This window comes from Cantharellus anzutake, assembly GCF_015039405.1.
Source record: "Cantharellus anzutake strain C23 chromosome Unknown EI90scaffold_32, whole genome shotgun sequence".
NCBI classification, from domain to species: Eukaryota; Fungi; Basidiomycota; class Agaricomycetes; order Cantharellales; family Hydnaceae; genus Cantharellus; species Cantharellus anzutake.
In genome coordinates, this window is record NW_024066982.1 from 257847 (window position 1) to 277026 (window position 19180).

At 49.9% G+C, this 19180-nt stretch overlaps 4 protein-coding genes across 4 annotated transcripts; 1 reads left to right on the plus strand and 3 right to left on the minus strand.

Annotated features, from left to right (window-relative positions):
- Positions 1 to 6993: 6993 nt before the first annotated feature.
- On the minus strand, positions 6994 to 9132 carry EI90DRAFT_2924656 (uncharacterized protein; the record flags this gene model as incomplete). The annotated part of the gene is made up of 8 exons (XM_039054871.1): positions 6994 to 7267; positions 7342 to 7534; positions 7591 to 7762; positions 7819 to 7952; positions 7999 to 8471; positions 8531 to 8620; positions 8679 to 8779; positions 8836 to 9132. 8 exons carry the CDS (start codon positions 9130 to 9132, stop codon positions 6994 to 6996), a joined length of 1734 nt encoding a protein of 577 aa, XP_038914635.1.
- Positions 9133 to 12530: 3398 nt separating this feature from the next.
- Positions 12531 to 13608, plus strand: EI90DRAFT_3063131 (uncharacterized protein). Its single transcript, XM_039060700.1, has 2 exons — positions 12531 to 13344; positions 13413 to 13608. Exons 1-2 carry the CDS (start codon positions 12537 to 12539, stop codon positions 13454 to 13456), a joined length of 852 nt encoding a protein of 283 aa, XP_038914636.1. The 5' UTR covers positions 12531 to 12536; the 3' UTR covers positions 13457 to 13608.
- EI90DRAFT_3063133 (uncharacterized protein) lies at positions 13519 to 15226 on the minus strand. The gene is made up of 3 exons (XM_039060701.1): positions 14868 to 15226; positions 14179 to 14781; positions 13519 to 13997 (listed from the first exon to the last, which is right to left on the minus strand). The coding sequence occupies exons 1-3, from the start codon at positions 15127 to 15129 to the stop codon at positions 13573 to 13575; spliced, it is 1290 nt and encodes a 429-aa protein (XP_038914637.1). The 5' UTR covers positions 15130 to 15226; the 3' UTR covers positions 13519 to 13572.
- An 884-nt stretch (positions 15227 to 16110) lies between these two features.
- On the minus strand, positions 16111 to 18776 carry EI90DRAFT_3063136 (armadillo-type protein). The gene is made up of 5 exons (XM_039060702.1): positions 17857 to 18776; positions 17718 to 17798; positions 17000 to 17663; positions 16814 to 16945; positions 16111 to 16759 (listed from the first exon to the last, which is right to left on the minus strand). The coding sequence occupies exons 1-5, from the start codon at positions 18666 to 18668 to the stop codon at positions 16469 to 16471; spliced, it is 1980 nt and encodes a 659-aa protein (XP_038914638.1). The 5' UTR covers positions 18669 to 18776; the 3' UTR covers positions 16111 to 16468.
- Positions 18777 to 19180: the final 404 nt, after the last annotated feature.

Consider the following 19180-nt stretch of genomic DNA (forward strand, 5'->3'; position numbering starts at 1 on the left):
GGGGAAGTCTCTTAGGGGGGAGATCAAGTCGATTCTAGACTGAGGTTATGTCAGGGATGGCTCTGAAGAGGCAGGCATAGCAGTGTAACACTCAGTGCTAGCAGCCCAGATGGTGGCAGGGCAGTGAGACCGTATGGTGGACAGCCCTCACTTGGGCTGGTGTCCCTGTGTGGCTTCTTAGGCTGAAGTGGGAATGTATTATCATTAGGATGAAAAGCTAAACCACTTGCCTGAAGCAGGAATGAGAAGAAGGCTGCTTCTTCAGTCCTGCTTCGGCTAAGTTTATATACATGTGAAATCAGGTCACATGGAGGTGCCATGTCAGCCTTGGATGAAGCCAGGTTGTTGCAGGTGGCTCTGTGGTCGATCCTGAGTGTCAGAGAAGAGACACATAAGTAAGAATGCATGGCATGTCTGGCATTGTGGTACCTGTGTGGGGTGCTTGGTGTCAGACATGTCCATGCTACAGATGTGGAAAAAGGAGAAGTCATCTGTATAAGGATAGAGAGGAAGAAGAGAAAGGAGAGAGAGAAAGAAGGGAAGAAGGAGAAAGAGGAAGAAAGAAGAAGAGGGAGAGGGGAGCAGTGCAGCATGCCCTGACAGGTTACAAGTTACTAGGTGCATTGTATATAAAGGAGGGGTCTGGAATCAAAAGGAACAAGGGTGGGCTGGAAGTAGACAAAGGGAGCTGGAAGGGGGAACAACACTGAGGGTCAAGGGTTTGACTCAATGGTGTTTCCCAAAGGAGGAGTGAAGGGCCAAGGCCCAAGGAGGAAGGAAGGAGGATGGGAGTCAGGAATGGCTAGCTGATTGAATAGAAGGAAGCAGCAGCCCAAATAGGAATGAGGGAGAATAGTGGAATTGAATGGGACAATGCAATAGTTGCAAGGTCTGAAGTAAGTCCAGAAAGTCCAAACTCAGAAGTAAAACTCTAGAATATTGGCTAACCAATACAATGGGTATAAGTGGAGGTGGGGTCAAAGTCCAAGGTTGGAGCTAAGACCAGAGTTCCAAGACAGAGATGCAAACAGGATTCTGGAGCAGAGGTCTGGAGTCAGGAGCATAGTTGCATACTTGTCTGGAAGGTGTCAAGGTTGAGGTCAGACCCAGAATGGTCCAGAGTCAGACTGAAGGTGGTGTTGGAGCCAGAGGTGGGATAACCTCTTGGGAGTTGGCAAGAAGAAGGTGGTGGAAGGGAAGTGGGGCTCCAGAGTCAGTTTTGGAGTTCTGGGAGCGCAGAGCAGAGGTCGGGATTGTATGGATATGACAGTTATCACTCCAGTGCGAAAAAGTGAAATACAGTTAAGATTGCCACTGTAGTAAAAGGCAGCAAACAGGGAGAGAAATGTTAAGTAAATATTTCAACAGGAGAGCTGGTTAACACTCCAGATTTCAAAAGTGTAAACAAAACAGTTATATTGCTACTGTTAAAACAAGCAATAAAAATAAGACAAAAATAAGACAAGGCCAAGGAACACTTCAGATACAATCTAAACCATTCACAGAGTAAAATCTTTGAAAATTTACCAAGTAGAAGATTGATTTCAATATTCCAAATTTAACGATCCTACACAGAATTATACTGACAAATTACACTAAGGGAACAGCTCCACAGGGTTTTGTTCATCTGTAAGTCATTTCTCAGAGACTTTTAGACTAACCCATAAAACAGAATTAGCCAAAACACTCGGATTAGTACTTGTCAGGGTGTCATATCCATACCTACTCTGCCTAACCTCCGACCTACTCCGCCACCGTTCCGGTTCACCTCCAGTCCATCCTCCCCCTGCACCTGCACCATACCCTCCAGTATACCTCTGGTCCACCTCCGCCTCCGATCTCTGGTACCTTCTCCAGTACCTCTTATCCTCACCTTAAATGTTTATTAATATTCCTACCTACCCAATATTACTACGGACCTCCTAGGACCTCTGCCAACCCTGCAAAAGTTTTCCCACTTCCCAATAGCTGTCGCTAATTCCACCCTTCACCTACCTACTCCACAATGCTTGATAAGTGTCAGGGCACACCCGCCTGACCTGGGTCCACTGTCATGACTGACAAATCCCGGGGCTCCGTCAGCGGCGAATCAATGCCGACAGGCAATTCCTCTGACCCGAACCCATCCGTACCAGCCCCAACCCGATGTCTGTTCTATCGACCATGCACCGCTTCCGCACCTTCCACAACCTCTGTCCATTTCTGGTTGTCCTTGACACCTCTGGTCAGGTCAACACTCCCCTCCGTATCTTGCTGGCCATCATGCTGTCCTTTTATGACAGCACTGACAGACCACCCTCTGTTGCGGACTCATCAGCACCATGCTGATTCCCGCATCCCCCCGCGGACCTGTGTCGGCATCGCACCAACCCCGCATCCTGATTTGTGGACTTGTATCGGTGCCGCATGCTGACCTCCGCTTTTCCTCTGGCCATTTGTCACTTGGCAGCTTATCATTCATTCCTTGCCAAGTGCCATTTATTGTTTGCTTCCCTGCCAATATCAGCATTTGATCCCCTCTTTATTGGCACTAGGTTATTGATCTCATTCAGTTATTCATCAATAACCCTTGCCACTTATTGTTTATTGATCTGTTCCTCGTTTCCAGTTCCCGGGCTCTTGTTCTTATTTAGTTTGACAATCCCCGCTTATCTCCGCACCGGACCGTGCCGGACTGACCGGCCTTTCTATATTCCCTCTTGCCTATTTATATACCTTGTAAATACTTTGGGGACCTCAGTCTGAAATCAACTAGAGTACCCCCCTGTCTGGTCTGAGTCCCTCCTTCTGCAAAGGGGGCTTCCCCCCTCTGAGTCCATGCTCGCAGAGTCCATGCTCCTCCTACAGGTCCGCTCCACCTGCAAGTCTTGTTTGAAGTCCGCTGTAAGTGTCAGTCTGTAAATATGGGATCTCCCCCAAACGTCAAGCTCAGGGCACAGCGCTCCACCTGAGTCGCTGAGGCCACGATCCCACTCTGCTAACCTTGAACAGCGCTTCCGGACGCGCCGCATATTTCCACCTGCATATCCGCATGCGTGCTCCAACAGACCTCTGCATCACCTCCAACCTCAACTCAGACAGAACCCAATCCGTCTTCCATCTGCCTCCTGACAGTGTTCGACTCTGACAGTACTTCCGACTCTGACAATAATCTCCAGATTCTGACATCCACCCGGACCCACCCGGCCACACCACACCCGCTCCCCACTGTCCATCCCTCTCCCTCCTCCTTCCTCCCTCTCTTCCCCTTCCTTTCCCTCTTCCTTCTCCTTTCTTTATTTCATTCTTCTCATCTTCCTCTTCCTGTTTATTTCTTTCTATCTACACGGACCATCTTCCTTTGTATCGATGTACTATTGACCCATCCGGCCCACACACCCCAGACGGCTTCCCACTGTGCCCAGCACATGTGCATGCAGCGGACGCTCTCGGGATCCCCCACAGGGACACCCGGATGCCTGCAGCTGTCTCCAAGGATGATGTGGCACTTGTCATGTGACTCAAGCCGCATGTACATAAATGTACCTGAAGTGGGAACCAAAGAAGTAACCTTCTTCTCACATTCTCCACTTCAGGTAAGTAGTATAGTTTTCCCCTTTAATAATAATAACACATTCTCCACTTCAGTCTAAGTGGCCAGGGACCATTGTCCCAGATCGGGCCTGCCAGTACGCATGCCCACTCCACACCCTGCAACGGCCTCAGTGCCAGGCATTACTCCCGGGCCCTCTCGACCCCGGACGCGTCCCTGACGATAAGGCGATTCTCTCACAAGCTTGCCAACCCAGCAAGTGGGTAAGTCCCTCTTGGGTTTTCCCTTTGTTCCCATTTGTCTCTTATTATGTATATAAGTCCTGTACCGTAGTTGATGGCACCTGAGTGCAAAATCGACAAATGACTATCCCCCAGAGTTCATGCCCCTCATTCTGAAGTTAAGGACCAGACTCTTAAGCGTTACCGAACGTAGGCACAGCGCTCCTCTCCGAGTCGCAGAGGCCACAGTCCTCCTGCCCGTTCTCTACCTCCGGCCTCCCTTCCAGGGAAAGGTCCAGGAACACTGCCCCTCCTCGCTGTGTCCTGACACAGGGGACGACTCCCAGGTCCCCATGACCCTCCCCTGGTCCACAGCCTCACATGTAACTAGCCCTGTCCAGGGCACAATCCTACTATGGGTAAGGAGATGAGAAGGAAGCTAACTTCTTGTAAGGTCGGTGTAGGTGCCGACCTTGTATCTCCTAGTTCCTCAAGTCTGTCAAAGAGATAAGCTGTATAGAGCTATATTTCAACAGGTGTGGAGGAAAGGAGTTAAACTCCATTCATCTCACACTCCATTATATAAATATGTAATTACATTGTTGTACATTATTTATAGCAAGGGAATAAAGATGGTTGGCCTCAAGGAATATCACTCCTTACACTCGAACCCTTCGGTTTCCGGAGGTTCGTCTATCCCCAATAGAAGCGTGTCAACGCCCACGCCCACACCACGCGAAAGCGGCGCGGCCATGTCCGATGACGAGCTGGACGCCTATCTGGAGTCCCTCACATGTAAACCCCACAGAGTTATCAACTGCCGCTCCTGCAATCCGATAGGAAGGACAGACGCATCTACTAGCAAAAACTCCAAGAAGAGGGCATCCGACTTCTCACCACCACTGAGCCGTGCGGCACCCTCAAAACCAAAATCACCAACACCAAACGACACCCCCAAGAACCTCGCCGACCACTTCATCTCATGCATCGACTCTGCTTGGGAAACTGTCAATGATATACGACACTCCTTCTCCCCACCAACCATAAGTGAGGTGACTAAGAAAAGAATGGAGGAGATTTGCACGCTGTTTGGCCAACCACCGGCCCCAGATACTGCCTCCCTATCCAAAGCTCTTGAACTAGCCACCGAAACATGCAATACCCTGGCCCAGTCCAATGCCGCCCTAACAGCAGAACTGGCGAAAATGAACGACAAACACGCAGAGCCCAGCACGACGCGTAACACCGACGCGCATGAGAAGACAAACTCCCCACAAACTACCACACCCCCAACTCAAAACAGCAACAGCAACAGCTTCACACAATCAGAAAACCCCACCCCGATCAAACCAACGAGAAAAAAACTGCCCCAGCCACAACTCCCAACTCAAAAGAACCACTCTAGTCGCCTGATCATCGCCACCGACCCCCCTCTCCCCATCCATAAACGCAATATACAACCTGAATCAGTCAGATGTATTAATGCGCAACTGAAGGGAAAACACCCCACGATGAATAAGCAAGTTCTGGCTGTGTACTCCTCTGCCCGAGGCAACCTTGTCGTCGTCGGAGCGGTCGGAACACATGCAAACGACCTAGCACCCCTAAAGGACGATATAATCTGCATCATTGATGACAGTCAGCCTTACCGCACAACAGCGTGGCAAGACAAAGCACTATACCGGAAAAAGCTTGATGGTGTTCCAACCAGGGAACTACCAGGACAAACCCCTTACGCCCCTGAACAAATCCTTACTCAGCTACGGGAAGGATATGGTCCACTCTGGGATAATTTTACCCCCACTTCTCCACCAGCTTGGTTGGCAAACGATGAGACCCTACAAGTGAAACACAAGGCATCCCTGGTCTTCACTTTTGACAGCCCTGAAAAGGCCGAGCGTTTCCAGAATGCAAAGGCTTTCTATGTGTATGGTGCCCTGGCCACAGTATCTGACTACAAGGATCGCCCACGCCCGGTCCATTGCGAAAAATGCGCATCACTCCACCACATGTCTCACCAGTGCAAGACGGAACACCGGTGTCACATATGCGGCGATGAGGAACATGCAACAACTGTCCACCCTCAAGACCGACCACCAAATTGCATCAACTGCGGTGAGGAACACCCGTCATCAAGCCGCAGCTGCCGTGTGTATTGCAAGAAGGCACAAATTACACCCAAAACATCGAAAACCTGCACGGGTAAGGCTACATGCCCCACCATTGAGGTCTCAATGAGAGACAACCCGTAACTGGGATCTGCCCCTTCTTCCATTTACTTCACGTTATTTACATGACACCCACCCCTGACTTCACCAACCCGAGGATCTTCTAACACCCGACGCTACCAACCTGCCCCCACTTGAATGTATTGAAAATCCCTCATGTACGCTTCGGTGTCATCGATGGGATAGCCGCACTGCCACGTCATCACGAGGCCGCGGGGTATTAAGAGAGATTAATCATCATCATCATCACTCCTTACACTTCTCATCTTCCCACAGTGGCCACAATATCAGGAAAACTTCCAGGAATATCCAGAAGTCACATGAAGGAAGAGACCCGGGGCCTGGGGCAAGCAGTGCATGGAGCATGCACATGCGGGAAGCGTAGCAACCGGGTCCGGATGCGGGTCCGGGCTAGGTCAGGGTGTGTGCCCTGTACTATATTTGCAACAAATTTACTAGTACACTTCCCCATCCAAACTAAAGAACCAGGGAACAGATTGGTGGTGGTCTCATTAGAACCTCCCAACTGGCCTTCCTTTGTTCTCTCCTTCAATGCATTCATGGCCTTAACTAAGCACCCATTTTGGGAGACCATTATTGAATAGGTTCCCACGGGGATGAGAGTGGTCAAATGGGTCAATATTTAGTGGGCTGCTCCGAGTTACATGTGCCCAATCCCAATTAATAGGATATCAAACTGGAACTATTTTGCGAGTCCACGAGGTATGAGTCTGGCAATATAACAGCATTTCAGAAATTATTGGAATGTCTAAGCACACCGGTATCAGAGCAACACTTGACCAAGTTCCGAAGAACAAAGCCAATTCCAGTATGCATTATTCCTGATAAATTGGGGCAGTTTAAGCCTCAGAGCAACTGCGCACCCAGTGATTAAAATTAACTCCTGATGTACAACATCTCATCGGCTTTATTATAAAAATGATTTTGCCAACCTTAATTAAACACAGTCCTATTTCCTGTTGCATTCATCACAAAGTGGATTATAGGGATTCTACCAGTCGATCTGCACCGTTCGCGGATCCATCCCAAATGCAGCACGCAGATTCACAACGCCACCATCAACACTCGAGTAACCATAACCTCGGAAAAATGCAGCATGTGACATTACGACTTGCTCAAGGATCCCCAAAACATCTGTGAAAAGCAGAGGCCACCCAACCATCCGTCTGTCGTCAGGTGTGAGGAGATCCATGATGAGGTTGGCATTATTTTCACGAAAGTACGTCAAGGCTTGTTTTGAGCGCTCATCCGTGGCCAGGAAGAACCTGTGCAGGGGGTAGGCAAGATTGAGTGTCATTGAAATTCTGACGGCCAAACTTCTTGGGACGAATCTACTCACTTATCACCTTCACTCGGGGGGAGAGCGTGTGAGAAAGAGGCGCTGGCTGTCACATTCGGAACGTTGTAGGTTGTCCAAGTTACATTATTCTTCACCATGTTCCGTAAGATCTTAGCCCCATGTGCTATGCTGGCTTTGATCCTATCGAATTGATGCTCAAGTGTATCCCCTGCTTGCCATCCCAATCGGACAACTATTTTGCTGGGAAAATCAATGGATCATCATGATGGCTAAACGAAAGAGACTGACAATCTCCACGTCGCATGTGAGCTGCAATCCACATTCTTCCTTCGTTAATGATACGCATCCTGTCAACGACATCCGCCGCGGTTTGGAGAATAGACGGGATAGGACGAAAATCATGCAATACCATGTAATCGAATTGATTCCGAGCCGCTTCGGACGTGAAATGAAGATCACCCTAGAGACGAATTGGACTTAGGGAAGGAGGGATGGCGGGCCAATTAAACTACTGACTGGTGGTCGATCCCCATGTGTAGCACCTCTGAGAAGAAGAACATCTTCTGTTGCGGCTCCATACTCATCCACGAAACCGCGAAGGTGCTCACGGCGCCCAACCTCCTTCGAAGGCTCAGCTACGCTCTTGTGGACTCTCGAGCTAAGGCGACCATGAATGACTAAGTTTACGGTCCGAACAAAAGGATGAGGCGCACCCTCCAAATGTATACAGTAAGACCCAACCCTCGGCCTCCAACAGATGTTCTAGTTCATCCTCGCCCTCCCATACCCTCAATCCTGCCTCTTTCAGTATCCTTTTCACTTCTTCGAAATCCAGTGTATGCCAAGCGTCGTGTTCTAAACGTTGAAGCAGCACAGCTGTAATTCGTGTGGTGTTGGTGGGTACCCCTGGCGGAAGAGGCGCCAGTCTGTCGACACGGACAACTTCCCCGTGCGGCCCATGATCGAATTCTCCGTTGGGAATGATGGAAATGGTGAACGGAGGCGCGATGGAGGCTCCAAGATATGCTGTCTCCCTGAACGTCCCATCCGTTTGTTCTAAAGAATTGTTAAGGCCATGGAGTTGCAGGAACTCGGAGGTAGTGATCACTGGGTGTAAGCGTCGGAGGTGGGTGAGATCAACCATGACTCCAACAGGCATCCGCCAGCCCCTTGCCAAACGTTGGGAGGCATGTGAATGATCTGAGATGGAGCAAAGTAGCATGCTTACATCTGCTCCTCAATGGGAAGCTGACGCCATTCATCTGACCCTATCGCATCGCCACGGTTCACCATGGTTGCGAATTCTGCACAGATGCTTCTATAGGTGAAGTGAAGAGAAATGGATGGATTGGGACTAGAAAGCAAGGGGGGCTTACATCTCGTGCTCGCAAGCTCTGGCATAAACAAACGACGGGATTATCAAGGTTCGGTTCAGCAAGCTGGCGTGCAGTAGGGATGCCTCCATAATGTAGCGCATCTCCGGCCACGAGGGTAAGCTGGGTCTGAGACTACGGTGATGAGAAACGGACTCACGTTGTTCCATCCGAGCCCAAGAGGGTAATCACGAGCATAATAACCTTTCGTTTTCGACACCATCTCTCGAATACCTTCGAGTGTGCATGTATCTTCTCCTGGGACAATGTACTGGCCAATTCCCGGACGAACATAGGGGTGTGGAGATGAGGAAATAACCGACGTTGTATCATTTGGCGGTGGTGCCTGCACACGTTCTCGATGAATGAAGCTTCTTGGGTCAAGTCCGAAAGCAAGCAAGTTGAAGGCAATCCCGGTGACAACGGCAAGGCCAAAAAAGAGACCCAGACGTATCATCGAGCCAGCTCGCCCCCCTGGCTTGCGAAGCGTTGTGCGGACTTCGTTCTCGATATCGTCTACGGACTCGCCGAGTGGAAGTAGTCGGTACGACATAGAGGAATGTTTCCGGGGCTTTTAAGACCACTGAGGCGAAGAGGACGACCTTGATACCCTGGACCCAGACTCGAAACCAGCCGTCTCCGCTTCGTGGACGACTGCACAATGTATGGGGTAGGCCAGACTCGTACCCAGTCGTGGACGCGCGCGACAAATGTAGAGTCACGTTCTGTTTCAATACAAAAGGTCACATGCTACACAGGCTACTCCGAAAAAATGCATGATGATAGAGGCTCCGACGACTGAAATTTAACCCCTATTAATACAGTTGGTCGCGTCCGATCCTTGACTAGGCTGACATCTCGGGGGGTCCGATTCTAGTATCTTTAGTTCGTGTATGGTATCGCGTGGTTGGTTCTCTTTTCCTCATTTACATCAGTATTTGTTTGTAGTAGCCTTTTGTTGGGCTCCTGCGCGCGCCTTTATTTTGCATTTGGACCTGTGTCATTTCCGCTAGAGTCTCGTCGGTCGCGGAGTTTAATCTCTTCATTGCCTTATCACAGCTTATCATTCTTTGTCTCGTCTGCCTCCCTCCTCGAGTTCTTGTCCGCGTCTCTCTACTCAGGCCTCACCGCCGATAGGCCCGTGACAGAACAGTATGAGAACGTTTATATTACATTGTGTAAAAAGCTATTACATATCTCACGCGTCCACGAGCTCCTCCAATTGGGTACGACTCCGAGTCTGTCATATTGCCCACAATCAACAATTTTCTTGCAGCCCTGCTTCGGGGCCCGCGCCAGCAAACACCCGGTTGGCGGCTTACATAACCGATGGGCATTCATTTAGTTTTGCAAATTGATTCCATCGGACCAACGTGTGTTTTCCCATTTCATCTAAATGACAATTGCACATGCGTTGCACCCAAGCTGCCCGTCATGCACCAGACGCGTAACCTCCTTTACAATTAACTAGGCGTTATGGTCAGAGCGCACCGCCGGCAATTGTTGTGGAGCAGCTCCTATGTTGCATTACATAAACTGTCTCCAAGCTCGTTACTGCGGACCTTCCATACTGGGGACTTGACTAGCAATCTTTCGGCAAATGATGTATGGCACAGGGGTAGTCTCCTATATTCGCTGGCGCCTTTCATGAAACATGTCAGTACTGCCAGCCTAGTTGGGCATTTCTCACAAATATATACATGTCCAGCCCTCAACCATTCAATTTTTATACATTGTCGCGTCGCCATGTTACTCTGCCTTCAACACCCCTGTGGGCTGTAGTCCACAATGGCTTTTCCTGTAATGGAGCTTTGCACAGAGCGGTGCCCGGAAGGGTCAAACGAGTGTCTTTTTCCACAGCCGAAATTGGGTATTAAAAGCCCCTGCCGTGGTGGCTCCGAATCTGGTTGAGGAGGCCCCTAGATCTTCTGATTCTGAACAGTTCCCATCACTGTAGCGAGTGACTCGGGCACATTGCTTCTCAACTTTCCCAACCCCAGCTTGAATTAAATGTGTTTCTGGAGATCAAACGTAATTACATACCGTAAGCACCCAGGATTATGTCGATGGGCTTCTGGCGCTGACTTGATGCATTCCAAGTTTGTGGTGAGGCCGTTACATGTTGCAAGATCTTCTAATCTTGTTTGGTTTGCTCAGGCGACACACTCAAAGAACCAAAAGCAAAAGTAAGTTTCTTGCGTCTTCGCTATTGCGTTTGCTGGTATGAATGCGGTCGCCAGGTTGACTGCCAACTCAGTAACTGTCGTTTCAGCAAACAACACTCACGCAACTGCCTTGATTGTAAGGGACTCAGTAAGCGGCTTGCACGTGTTTCCTGACCTGCGGTCTCTGACAGTTTCTGTTGATTAGATCACATACAAGAGTAAGTATATGATTAATATTCGGAGATGACTGATGAAACCTGTCGCTGACTTCAAAATGCCTGGCAGCATGTCCTTGATCATTGATCGCCAGCTTCTTCAGAGTAAAGTTCTGTGCACAAAATGTCGACAGAGAACCTCTGGTGCTCAATTCCACACACATAAACCAACGCCTTGGATGGAATCATGTGTGAGCCCCTATCCAATTGGTCCTTTGACGGTTCCAGGTGATCATCAGTGAAATTCCAGAAGCCCAGAGGCATTCCGTGTAGACATTAGTTTGGATCCGCTCCAGCAAGGTATTGGCCTTTAGCACCTTGCTAAAACTTAGTCCGTACCCACTGCGTCGCGTTCACCATGTGTTCCTGCTTACAAGTCCACTAGCTGTGAAGACCAAAGCGACGTCAAGCTTGTGGTAAAAACTAATTCGCTTCTGGGGACCCCCTCTTGCCCTCGTATCTAAGTCTTGGACCCTTTTTCACTTGTGTATCGTTACATCCTGGCTAATTCTCGGGCGAACTCAACCGTGTTTGCAACACTGAGCCTGTTCTACTGCCGCTAGCAAATGAAATGTATCTTTCCCCCACTTACCCGCACTGATCATTTAAGTGTGAGACTTAGATGGACGTACAATTTGTGGAAGGCAATGCCATCCTCGCCGAGCAAACTGTCACCCCATCCGGAAGTGGCAGTGCAGCTTGTAGATCTTCACACAACGCCGATCAGCCGCTGGCAGCCCAAAGTGTCTAGAATCGGATATCCCAATACTCTCTTCCAATATCTTATCTGGAATGGCAGCTCTGTCGTATCAGCTCACAAACGCTCTATCGAAGCTGGCATCGTGGGGTGCCGGTCCAAGCCTACTTTCTCTACTGGAACTTGACGATGATGGGAGCGAAGTATACCACAGGTTGGTTGATGGGATTCTTGTTGCTTACCCCACTTATAGATTTGAGGCAGACCTCAGAGTTCGACCCGCCGTTTCAACGAACTTCCTGACGAAATCATGGCAACCATCTTTCATAACCTCGTCGGGGATGACAGAAGCCTTATTGCAGCAACATCTGTGTGTCGCTTGTGGCGTAGTATAGCACTGGACCGCGCCACTTTATGGTCCACAATATCCTTTTCGTGTAATAACGACCCCAGTAGACCGTACAAGGACCCTGAGGCCGCTTGCGAGAAGGTCAAAATGTTCCTGGAAAGGTCGAGATCGTGCCCCTTGTCACTTGGGATATACATCAGCCATAATTTCTACGAGGCGGACGAGTTTCTTAAAATTGCGATTTCTCACCTCCATCGATGTGAACGGATTGTCATTCGTCTTGATGGTCCATCCCATGCCTTAAAGTTACTACCTCTTCCAGGACCTTTGACATCGTTGAGGATCCTTGATTGCGATTCCATTTTCCCAATTTCTAATCATACTCTTCTGACTTCGCAAGCCCGATGTCCATTAGAAATGTTCAGCTGGACAAGCATGGGTGGAAGTGGTCCCGAAACAACACTAAAAGATCTTCTCGCTTATGTGGATCCTGGTCGCCTTCGGGTCCTCAGACTGAGAAATGAATGGCTTGAGAGAATGGATTGGATGGTCGTCGCGCGTTATACGAATTTGGAATCACTCGAAGTTGGATGTGCCGGCGAAACATTAATCTGGTCTATCGAGGAAGACTCGGACTTTCCTGTTGTTCATTTTAATCGTCTTCTTAAACTTACGCTCCATGGAATCGTTTCTGGGTGTCTTATTCCCCCAATGCTCCGAGCGGAATTACTCAGACACCTGTGTATGTATGTCGACTATGGCACTCATAACGACATCCAGTGTAATCTCCAGCACAGTCCCCACTTTCCAAACCTCCAATCATGCATCCTTCGTATACGATGGGGTTTCCCAGCGGACCTGCTCAAAACCTTTTTAAATACTCACACCAACCTTGTTGCCATCGAGCTCCCTCTTTGCCATCTGGGAGTGTTACAATACCTAGAGCGCCAATCACCCGCTTCATCCTTTCCATTGAGGCTCCTCCGGCTGCGGATCACGGACTTTGACATGGCGTACATTCCAGAGGATCATTGCACAGGACTTGTGCGCGATTTGACGTGCTTGTGTGAGAAACGCATGGCTCCAAATTTTGCCTTGCAAGTCCTGTGCTCGACGCATTGGCGGCCAAAGGGGTTGGTTGCGGAGATGCTGTGTCGCGCAAGGGCTCAAAGTTACTGGATACCTTGTGAGGAAGAGTGTACGGGCATTCCGGCCGAGGACTTGTGGAATTGTGCACTGTTAGCTGGAGGAGAAACAGAGGATGTCCTTAACATCGGAAACTTGTGAATGGAACGAGTTGCTGTCCCTTACATAGATCTGTGTCGGGAGTGCAATTCATCTTATTTGTTCGTTAATCGGTTAATCGCTAAGATGTTGCCCATAAGGGCATGGAAAAATACAAAATGAGCAATAATTCCTCAATTCCACACATGCACCACGAGGCATCACCAAGAAACCAATCCCGGGAACACTATTCCTCTTCGCTATCGTCATCCTCTTCATCTCCTCCACCTCCACCTCCTACACCTGAGCCATACGATCCACTCCCGCCCCTCCCACTTCCCTTGATGGGCCCTTTTGGTAACCCCATCCCGGAGATGGGCAACCCTGTCCCCCCGTCCCACACGCGGCTCCAAACTGGCACATCGTAGATTCTCATATCATACTCTGCACAACCTTCATCATACAAGGCGATCTCTTCTGGGGTGAGACCTCCACCAGGGATCGACAACGGTAATGGGCTAATAAATCGACCCTTTCGTCGGGCAGTAACAGATTCGGGAATTGGGAGCGGCTGCAGGGCGGGGTGCGACTTAGGGAGGATATGATGCGCGTGACGGAGTCTCTCAAGGAGGGTCATCCGCCGCGTCTCAAGTGCACCGATGTGCTCGATTGCTGTTTCTCAGTATGCACCACCGGCCATGATGGCGAAATGTTGTGACGTAGGAGTTTTGTGGCAAATTGCATCAGGATCGCGGGGTTTGAATATCATGGATGCAATGGACAGACCAGTTGGAGAAAAATGTTAATAATGAGGTACTACTGCGGCGACGTTGAACGGGGTGTGAATACGTACTTTTCTGCAAGACTACGGCTTCGCTTCTTGGTCCTGCCCTTCCATCCATTTTGTCACCATCCTCAAGCCCGAACGCGGCAGCGGCAGCAGCCTTGCCCTTGGCCCGCTTCTTGGCTACAGCAGCAGCGCTTTTGTCGCCAGCAGCATCTTCGCTACTCTGCCTTTCTGCCTCTTCTTCTGCGACTATGGCTTCCCTTAACGCAGGAACAATTTCGCACAATGCCTCGTATCCTCGTCGAATGTTAGCTCGGCGCTTTTGTTCCGATTGAATGTGATTGGCCTTCTTCTGAGAGGTCGAAAGAAGGGTCGGCTTAGATGACCCGCCAGAGGAGGGCCTTGCCTCCTGTGGAGATGGCTGGATGGGCATTATTTCAGCTATTGATATAGGCGTTGTTATTGGAAAGGTGGCAGATGGCGGGCCCGCGGAAGAGGCGGTTGGCGAGGGAGAAGAGCGACGCGGTCGCTTTGCGTTCGCTGCCGATGTCTCAATAGAAATTCGCTTGAGTGATGACTGTGTAGGCTGAATGGGGTGGGAGGTAGACGATGAAGATGGAGGTCCGCTTTGTGCATCGTGAACGGGAGTGATCGTATATGAGTGACTATCTTGGAGGGGGAGGAGCTAGAAGTATAAGAGGGGAGCGGAGGATATGTAGTGTGCTGAGCGTCAGGAGGTTGTGGGAAGGATCGACTCGCTTCTTGTATCTGGTCTGAGTTGATATTATATGGATACGATGGCACACTGGCGCTACGATCAAGAGACATCAAGTTTCTCGTCGCTCGAGACAGATCTTCTCTCTGGTATGTTGTGTTTGACGTCGTGTCGGGATTGGCAAATATTGACCATTCTGGGGTGAATGCATCTAACTTGTCCAGAGACGAAAGGAACGAATGGAAAGCATGGGACTCTGGTGGAGTTAGCAAGGCGAGTTGACTGTCTTTACTCTGAGCCATGGCGGCGGGATCGTCGATGCCAGTGACCGTGCGCTCAAGTCAATGGCAAGAGGCGTACCATGTTCAACATTACGCGTTTCTTCACATGATACCTGCGTGCGGAAGCAAATATTCCCACTGGCAATCAGCATTGCCACCCGGTGACCATCAACTCACTCGTTCACACCGGCCGGGAGTACTCACTACTGTACGTTAAGCAGCGCAGGGAAAACTCGGGCGAACGGGGGTTCGCCACTCGGCAACGCTTTGCCTGCAGCTTCGCCTCCCCCTCGAGCCCTTACCAGGCCATCATCACATTTTCAGATTTCGCAGGACTCATGGCGTATGAGCTCTAATCCCATTTCTGTGCCGCCACCCCTGGAACAAATCTGTGGTGCATCTTTCTTAGTATGAATGGTGCTGATTCCATAGAACCGCCCAAGTACATTCGTAAAACTTCTGACCCTATACATAAGCAGGGCTCAACTTCCACGATGCTACCTCTTTGCTTTGTTGGCATCGGAATGAACCTTCGATAATTGACCTTCAGATCCCTCATTTCTGGATCACATAAGGCCAAAACTCCGGACTCCCACGGAAGTCCCAATACGAGGGTATCAAATTCTTGAAGCCGGCTGACCCATCACCTCAACTCTTGGAAACTGCTGAATGACGGCGACCCTTGGGACTAGTTCCTCACACTTTACTAGAATGACACGACCCGTGGCATTTGGCACGGTAACGAGTCTTGTTACAGACACTGACTGCGGGTGGGCGCTAAATAACTCGAAGTTTAACATCAGTCGTTGGTGCGGTATCACCACTCTACGCCCTCACTCTGAATTCGCGGTGAACCTAGACCGAAAGAAAGTTAATGGTCTTCTCACAATGTGGAGATGTTCTCGGGACATCCTGTACTTTGGTTAATAATGAACCATCTGACTTTGATTCAAGGAAAGATAAGCGGATGGTGAACGTCAGTTGACACCACTGAGGACTCCAGTAAAGTCACTGAATATTCGATCGTGAGGCCGCAATATTACAGAAGTTGTCAGAGTATGAATTCGCTCTGGTCATAGATATGCACAGGCCAATTAGAGAAAATATTGCATCAAATGCGAAGAGAGATAAAAGCAGAAGAGTGCATCATAAGATACTGTGGATGACATCTTACTCCCGAGAACCAATTCCTAGTCATCGAGAGCAGGCACCTCTATACACAGCAAGACAGAAGAGGGGCACTACCATAGCTGTGTATAAGACGCAAAGTGGGATTTCAGATCACCTAACACAAGACAAGACGGACAGGTGAGGACACACGCCTTCTATACTATACAGACTTTTTTTTCAGAGCAGACGTTCAGTGTTTCAAAGGCGCTGCGCGCTTAACTTCAGGGAGGACGGGTGGGGGAGGTCCTTGCATGGTATGAGCAAGTCGAGAAGATGGCCCCGGCTCAGAGACGACAATATTGTTCGATGCTGAAATTGAATTGTGGGTTTCATTTGTTTTGAGCAACGCAGAAGGCGGCATCGAGATCAGACGAGAAACAGTGTATGGGAGCGGATACTTCGCAGCAGTTGCGAGGGCGATGTACCGAGCCAGCTCGAGGTGCAGGGTGGGATAGTATGTAGTTGAGGCTCGCCTTGTAATCTAAAGGGTGCAGTTGTTAAACGGAAAGTGCTCTGAAAATCGTGAGAAGCGTACCACGACAATTCGTTCGAATCCAGACGCGAACAAGTCACTATGGAACTTGAACGCAGATGCTTCATCAGTTGGGGGCAAATCCATCTCCGCGGCAGTCCGTGCGAGGGAATTGATTAGGCGGAAATGGGAAGTCTGTCGTGCACAAGTCAGACCAGCGAATCAACAGATGCGTGCAACATAACAAACCAGATATGTAGCAGCCTCGTACTCAACGCCGCCCGTCATACCCCCAGGGGCGCGAGGCTTCTCCACTTTAGCCTCATCCGTATGTGCCAGGCTCCAAATGGCGTTTTGAGGATGACAAAATACCCAGAAAAAATCCCGACATATATCACTCAGTTCCTGGAGGTATGTCTTATAGATACGTGGGACATGGAGGGACTCGATGAACTCATGGGGATCGACTGGGACACCAGGCTGTTCAGTTGGCGGTGGAGCCTTCGTCAGGAGTAGCGACTGAACAAGGCTGAATAAGGAAGAGTGTGGTGGAGGAACAGGGAATGGTGAAGGTGTGGACGGCGGATGACGGAGGTGCCTGTCCTGAAGGGAAGAGACCGAGCCAGCGTTCACCCACGAGCTGCGTTTCGACGTCTCGGATAATGCACTCTTGTGTCCACCTGAGGGAATAGTGTTGGTCGGATACAACTCAAATAAAAGGAGAAGGAGATCGATAATCAATTGCCGTGTCCCAACGTCACCCGGCTTCTTATCAGAGTAGAGCAGAAAAACGAGCTCTTGGAAAGGTGAAGGACTGGACGTCCGCAAAGCAAAACACCCAATCGACGAAGTAGAGAGTGCTTTGAAGCACCTCAGAAGCTCGTGCAGTATTTTATCATCCCGTTGTTCCTCTCTGAAATATGTGACCATGTCAACTACTATCTGAAAAATTTCGGGATCTACAAACCTCCATTCGACGTGAAGCAAATCCAATAGTCTCTCGAGCAACGCAGAATATCCACCTTCCCGAATATAAAGTTCGGTCCAGCTGGAACAAAGGTACCAGTTGGGAGTCATGAGTTTGAAAGACCTAACAAGAGGCTTACCCGGCAGCCTCATTACGAAGCATGAGACGAAGCTTCTTTAATCCCTCAACGTCTAGTTCTGTGCAAACCGAGTTCCTCAGCAGCGAAACGAATTTTGCGGTTTCTTTTTCCTTGTCCTTGCTGGAGGGACGGTCTTTCACTGACTTGTGCGAAACGGAGATGGATGACGGATTGGCTAAGAGGGTAAATGGTGATGTAGGCCGCGGAAGGCTGCTCGTCGAGCTCGCGAGCTCAGCGTTCAGCCATGGGCTTACAACCCCTTCGGGATATGACGAGCATGCAGATGATCCGGACGACTGGGTCTCAATGGCTGGGGGGTGAACAGACCTGGACCTTCCATGAGATGAGCGAGGCAACTCAGCAAGGGACGATCCACTTCGAGATTTCCTAAGTGATGGAGCTTTCGGAGGCAGCGGAGCAACGCATTCAACGTCCAGAATATGGGAAGATTTCAGCATAGATTCCTTCACGGACTTCTCCATAGCAATGAGCTTGGGGCGAAGCGATTGAGGGATCTGCAAGTCCTCAAGCATTTGCTCAAACGCTCGATTCATCGCGCGCGTTTCGAAATCGAGTCCAGCAATAGGCCGAACAGCGCCTCTAGGCACAGATGGAGATCGGGAACGGGGAGCTAAACTCGACTTGTTAGGAGGAAGCTGTACCCAAGGCGTCTGCTTCACAGGCATCGTTGGATTGTCGGTACTCGTCGAGCGACGTCTGTTTTCCTTATCATCGGAGACAAGAGACCAGAGATCCGAAGGATCTGTAGCGGGTCGTACTGAGGGCTTGTCCTTTTGCAGGATCTTAAACATGTTAAGACAGGATGGATGTCGAACAGTGTGGTGTTATTTAGATCTGTTTGGCCCACCCCATCGATACAAATAGCCCGCACGCGCTTTCCAACGCTTTTCTCCTGCTCTTCACGCATGGTTCCGCCCTCGTGTCGCACATTTGCAGCGCGTTTCCCTGGGGGACTTATAATACCCGTGCCCTTTTCCGTGTGTTTGTCGTTGTAGATGGGGTTCCGTCCGAAGGTCCTCTGGTCGCAATGCCCCAAGCGTTGTTCGAGAGCTCGTACCGGGCCATTATATGTTGGCTGCTGCTGCTGCGCCTACTGACGGGAAATTACAAGCTTGACGCCACCACGGTGTTGATCTTGTCTCGAATACAACTGCGTGCGTGAACAACTGTATATTTCACTGCATTAGATCTCTATTGTGCAGCTCCTGAGAGGAGACCTCGACCGCAAGTGGGTCATTACGCTACTCCTTCACACGCAGGTTAGGCTACGATCCAGTCATGTCTTGAGGCTGTATCCCAGACC

What these genes read in the sequence shown, in the direction of transcription:
- EI90DRAFT_3063131 (XM_039060700.1), top strand. Translation starts at nt 12,537, where the DNA reads ATGGGTGGAAGTGGTCCCGAAACAACACTAAAAGATCTTCTCGCTTAT. An exon ending in GTGGAATTGTGCACTGTTAG is followed by an intron (nt 13,345 to 13,412) that starts CTGGAGGAGAAA and finishes GCTGTCCCTTAC; the next exon opens with ATAGATCTGTGTCGGGAGTG.
- EI90DRAFT_3063133 (XM_039060701.1), bottom strand. Translation starts at nt 15,129, where the DNA reads ATGGCTCAGAGTAAAGACAGTCAACTCGCCTTGCTAACTCCACCAGAG. An exon ending in AGACCAGATACAAGAAGCGA is followed by an intron (nt 14,782 to 14,867) that starts GTCGATCCTTCC and finishes TCCCCCTCCAAG; the next exon opens with ATAGTCACTCATATACGATC. An exon ending in AGCCGTAGTCTTGCAGAAAA is followed by an intron (nt 13,998 to 14,178) that starts GTACGTATTCAC and finishes ACTGAGAAACAG; the next exon opens with CAATCGAGCACATCGGTGCA.
- EI90DRAFT_3063136 (XM_039060702.1), bottom strand. Translation starts at nt 18,668, where the DNA reads ATGTTTAAGATCCTGCAAAAGGACAAGCCCTCAGTACGACCCGCTACA. An exon ending in CTTCGTAATGAGGCTGCCGG is followed by an intron (nt 17,799 to 17,856) that starts GTAAGCCTCTTG and finishes CCTTTGTTCCAG; the next exon opens with CTGGACCGAACTTTATATTC. An exon ending in ACGAGGCTGCTACATATCTG is followed by an intron (nt 16,946 to 16,999) that starts GTTTGTTATGTT and finishes TGTGCACGACAG; the next exon opens with ACTTCCCATTTCCGCCTAAT.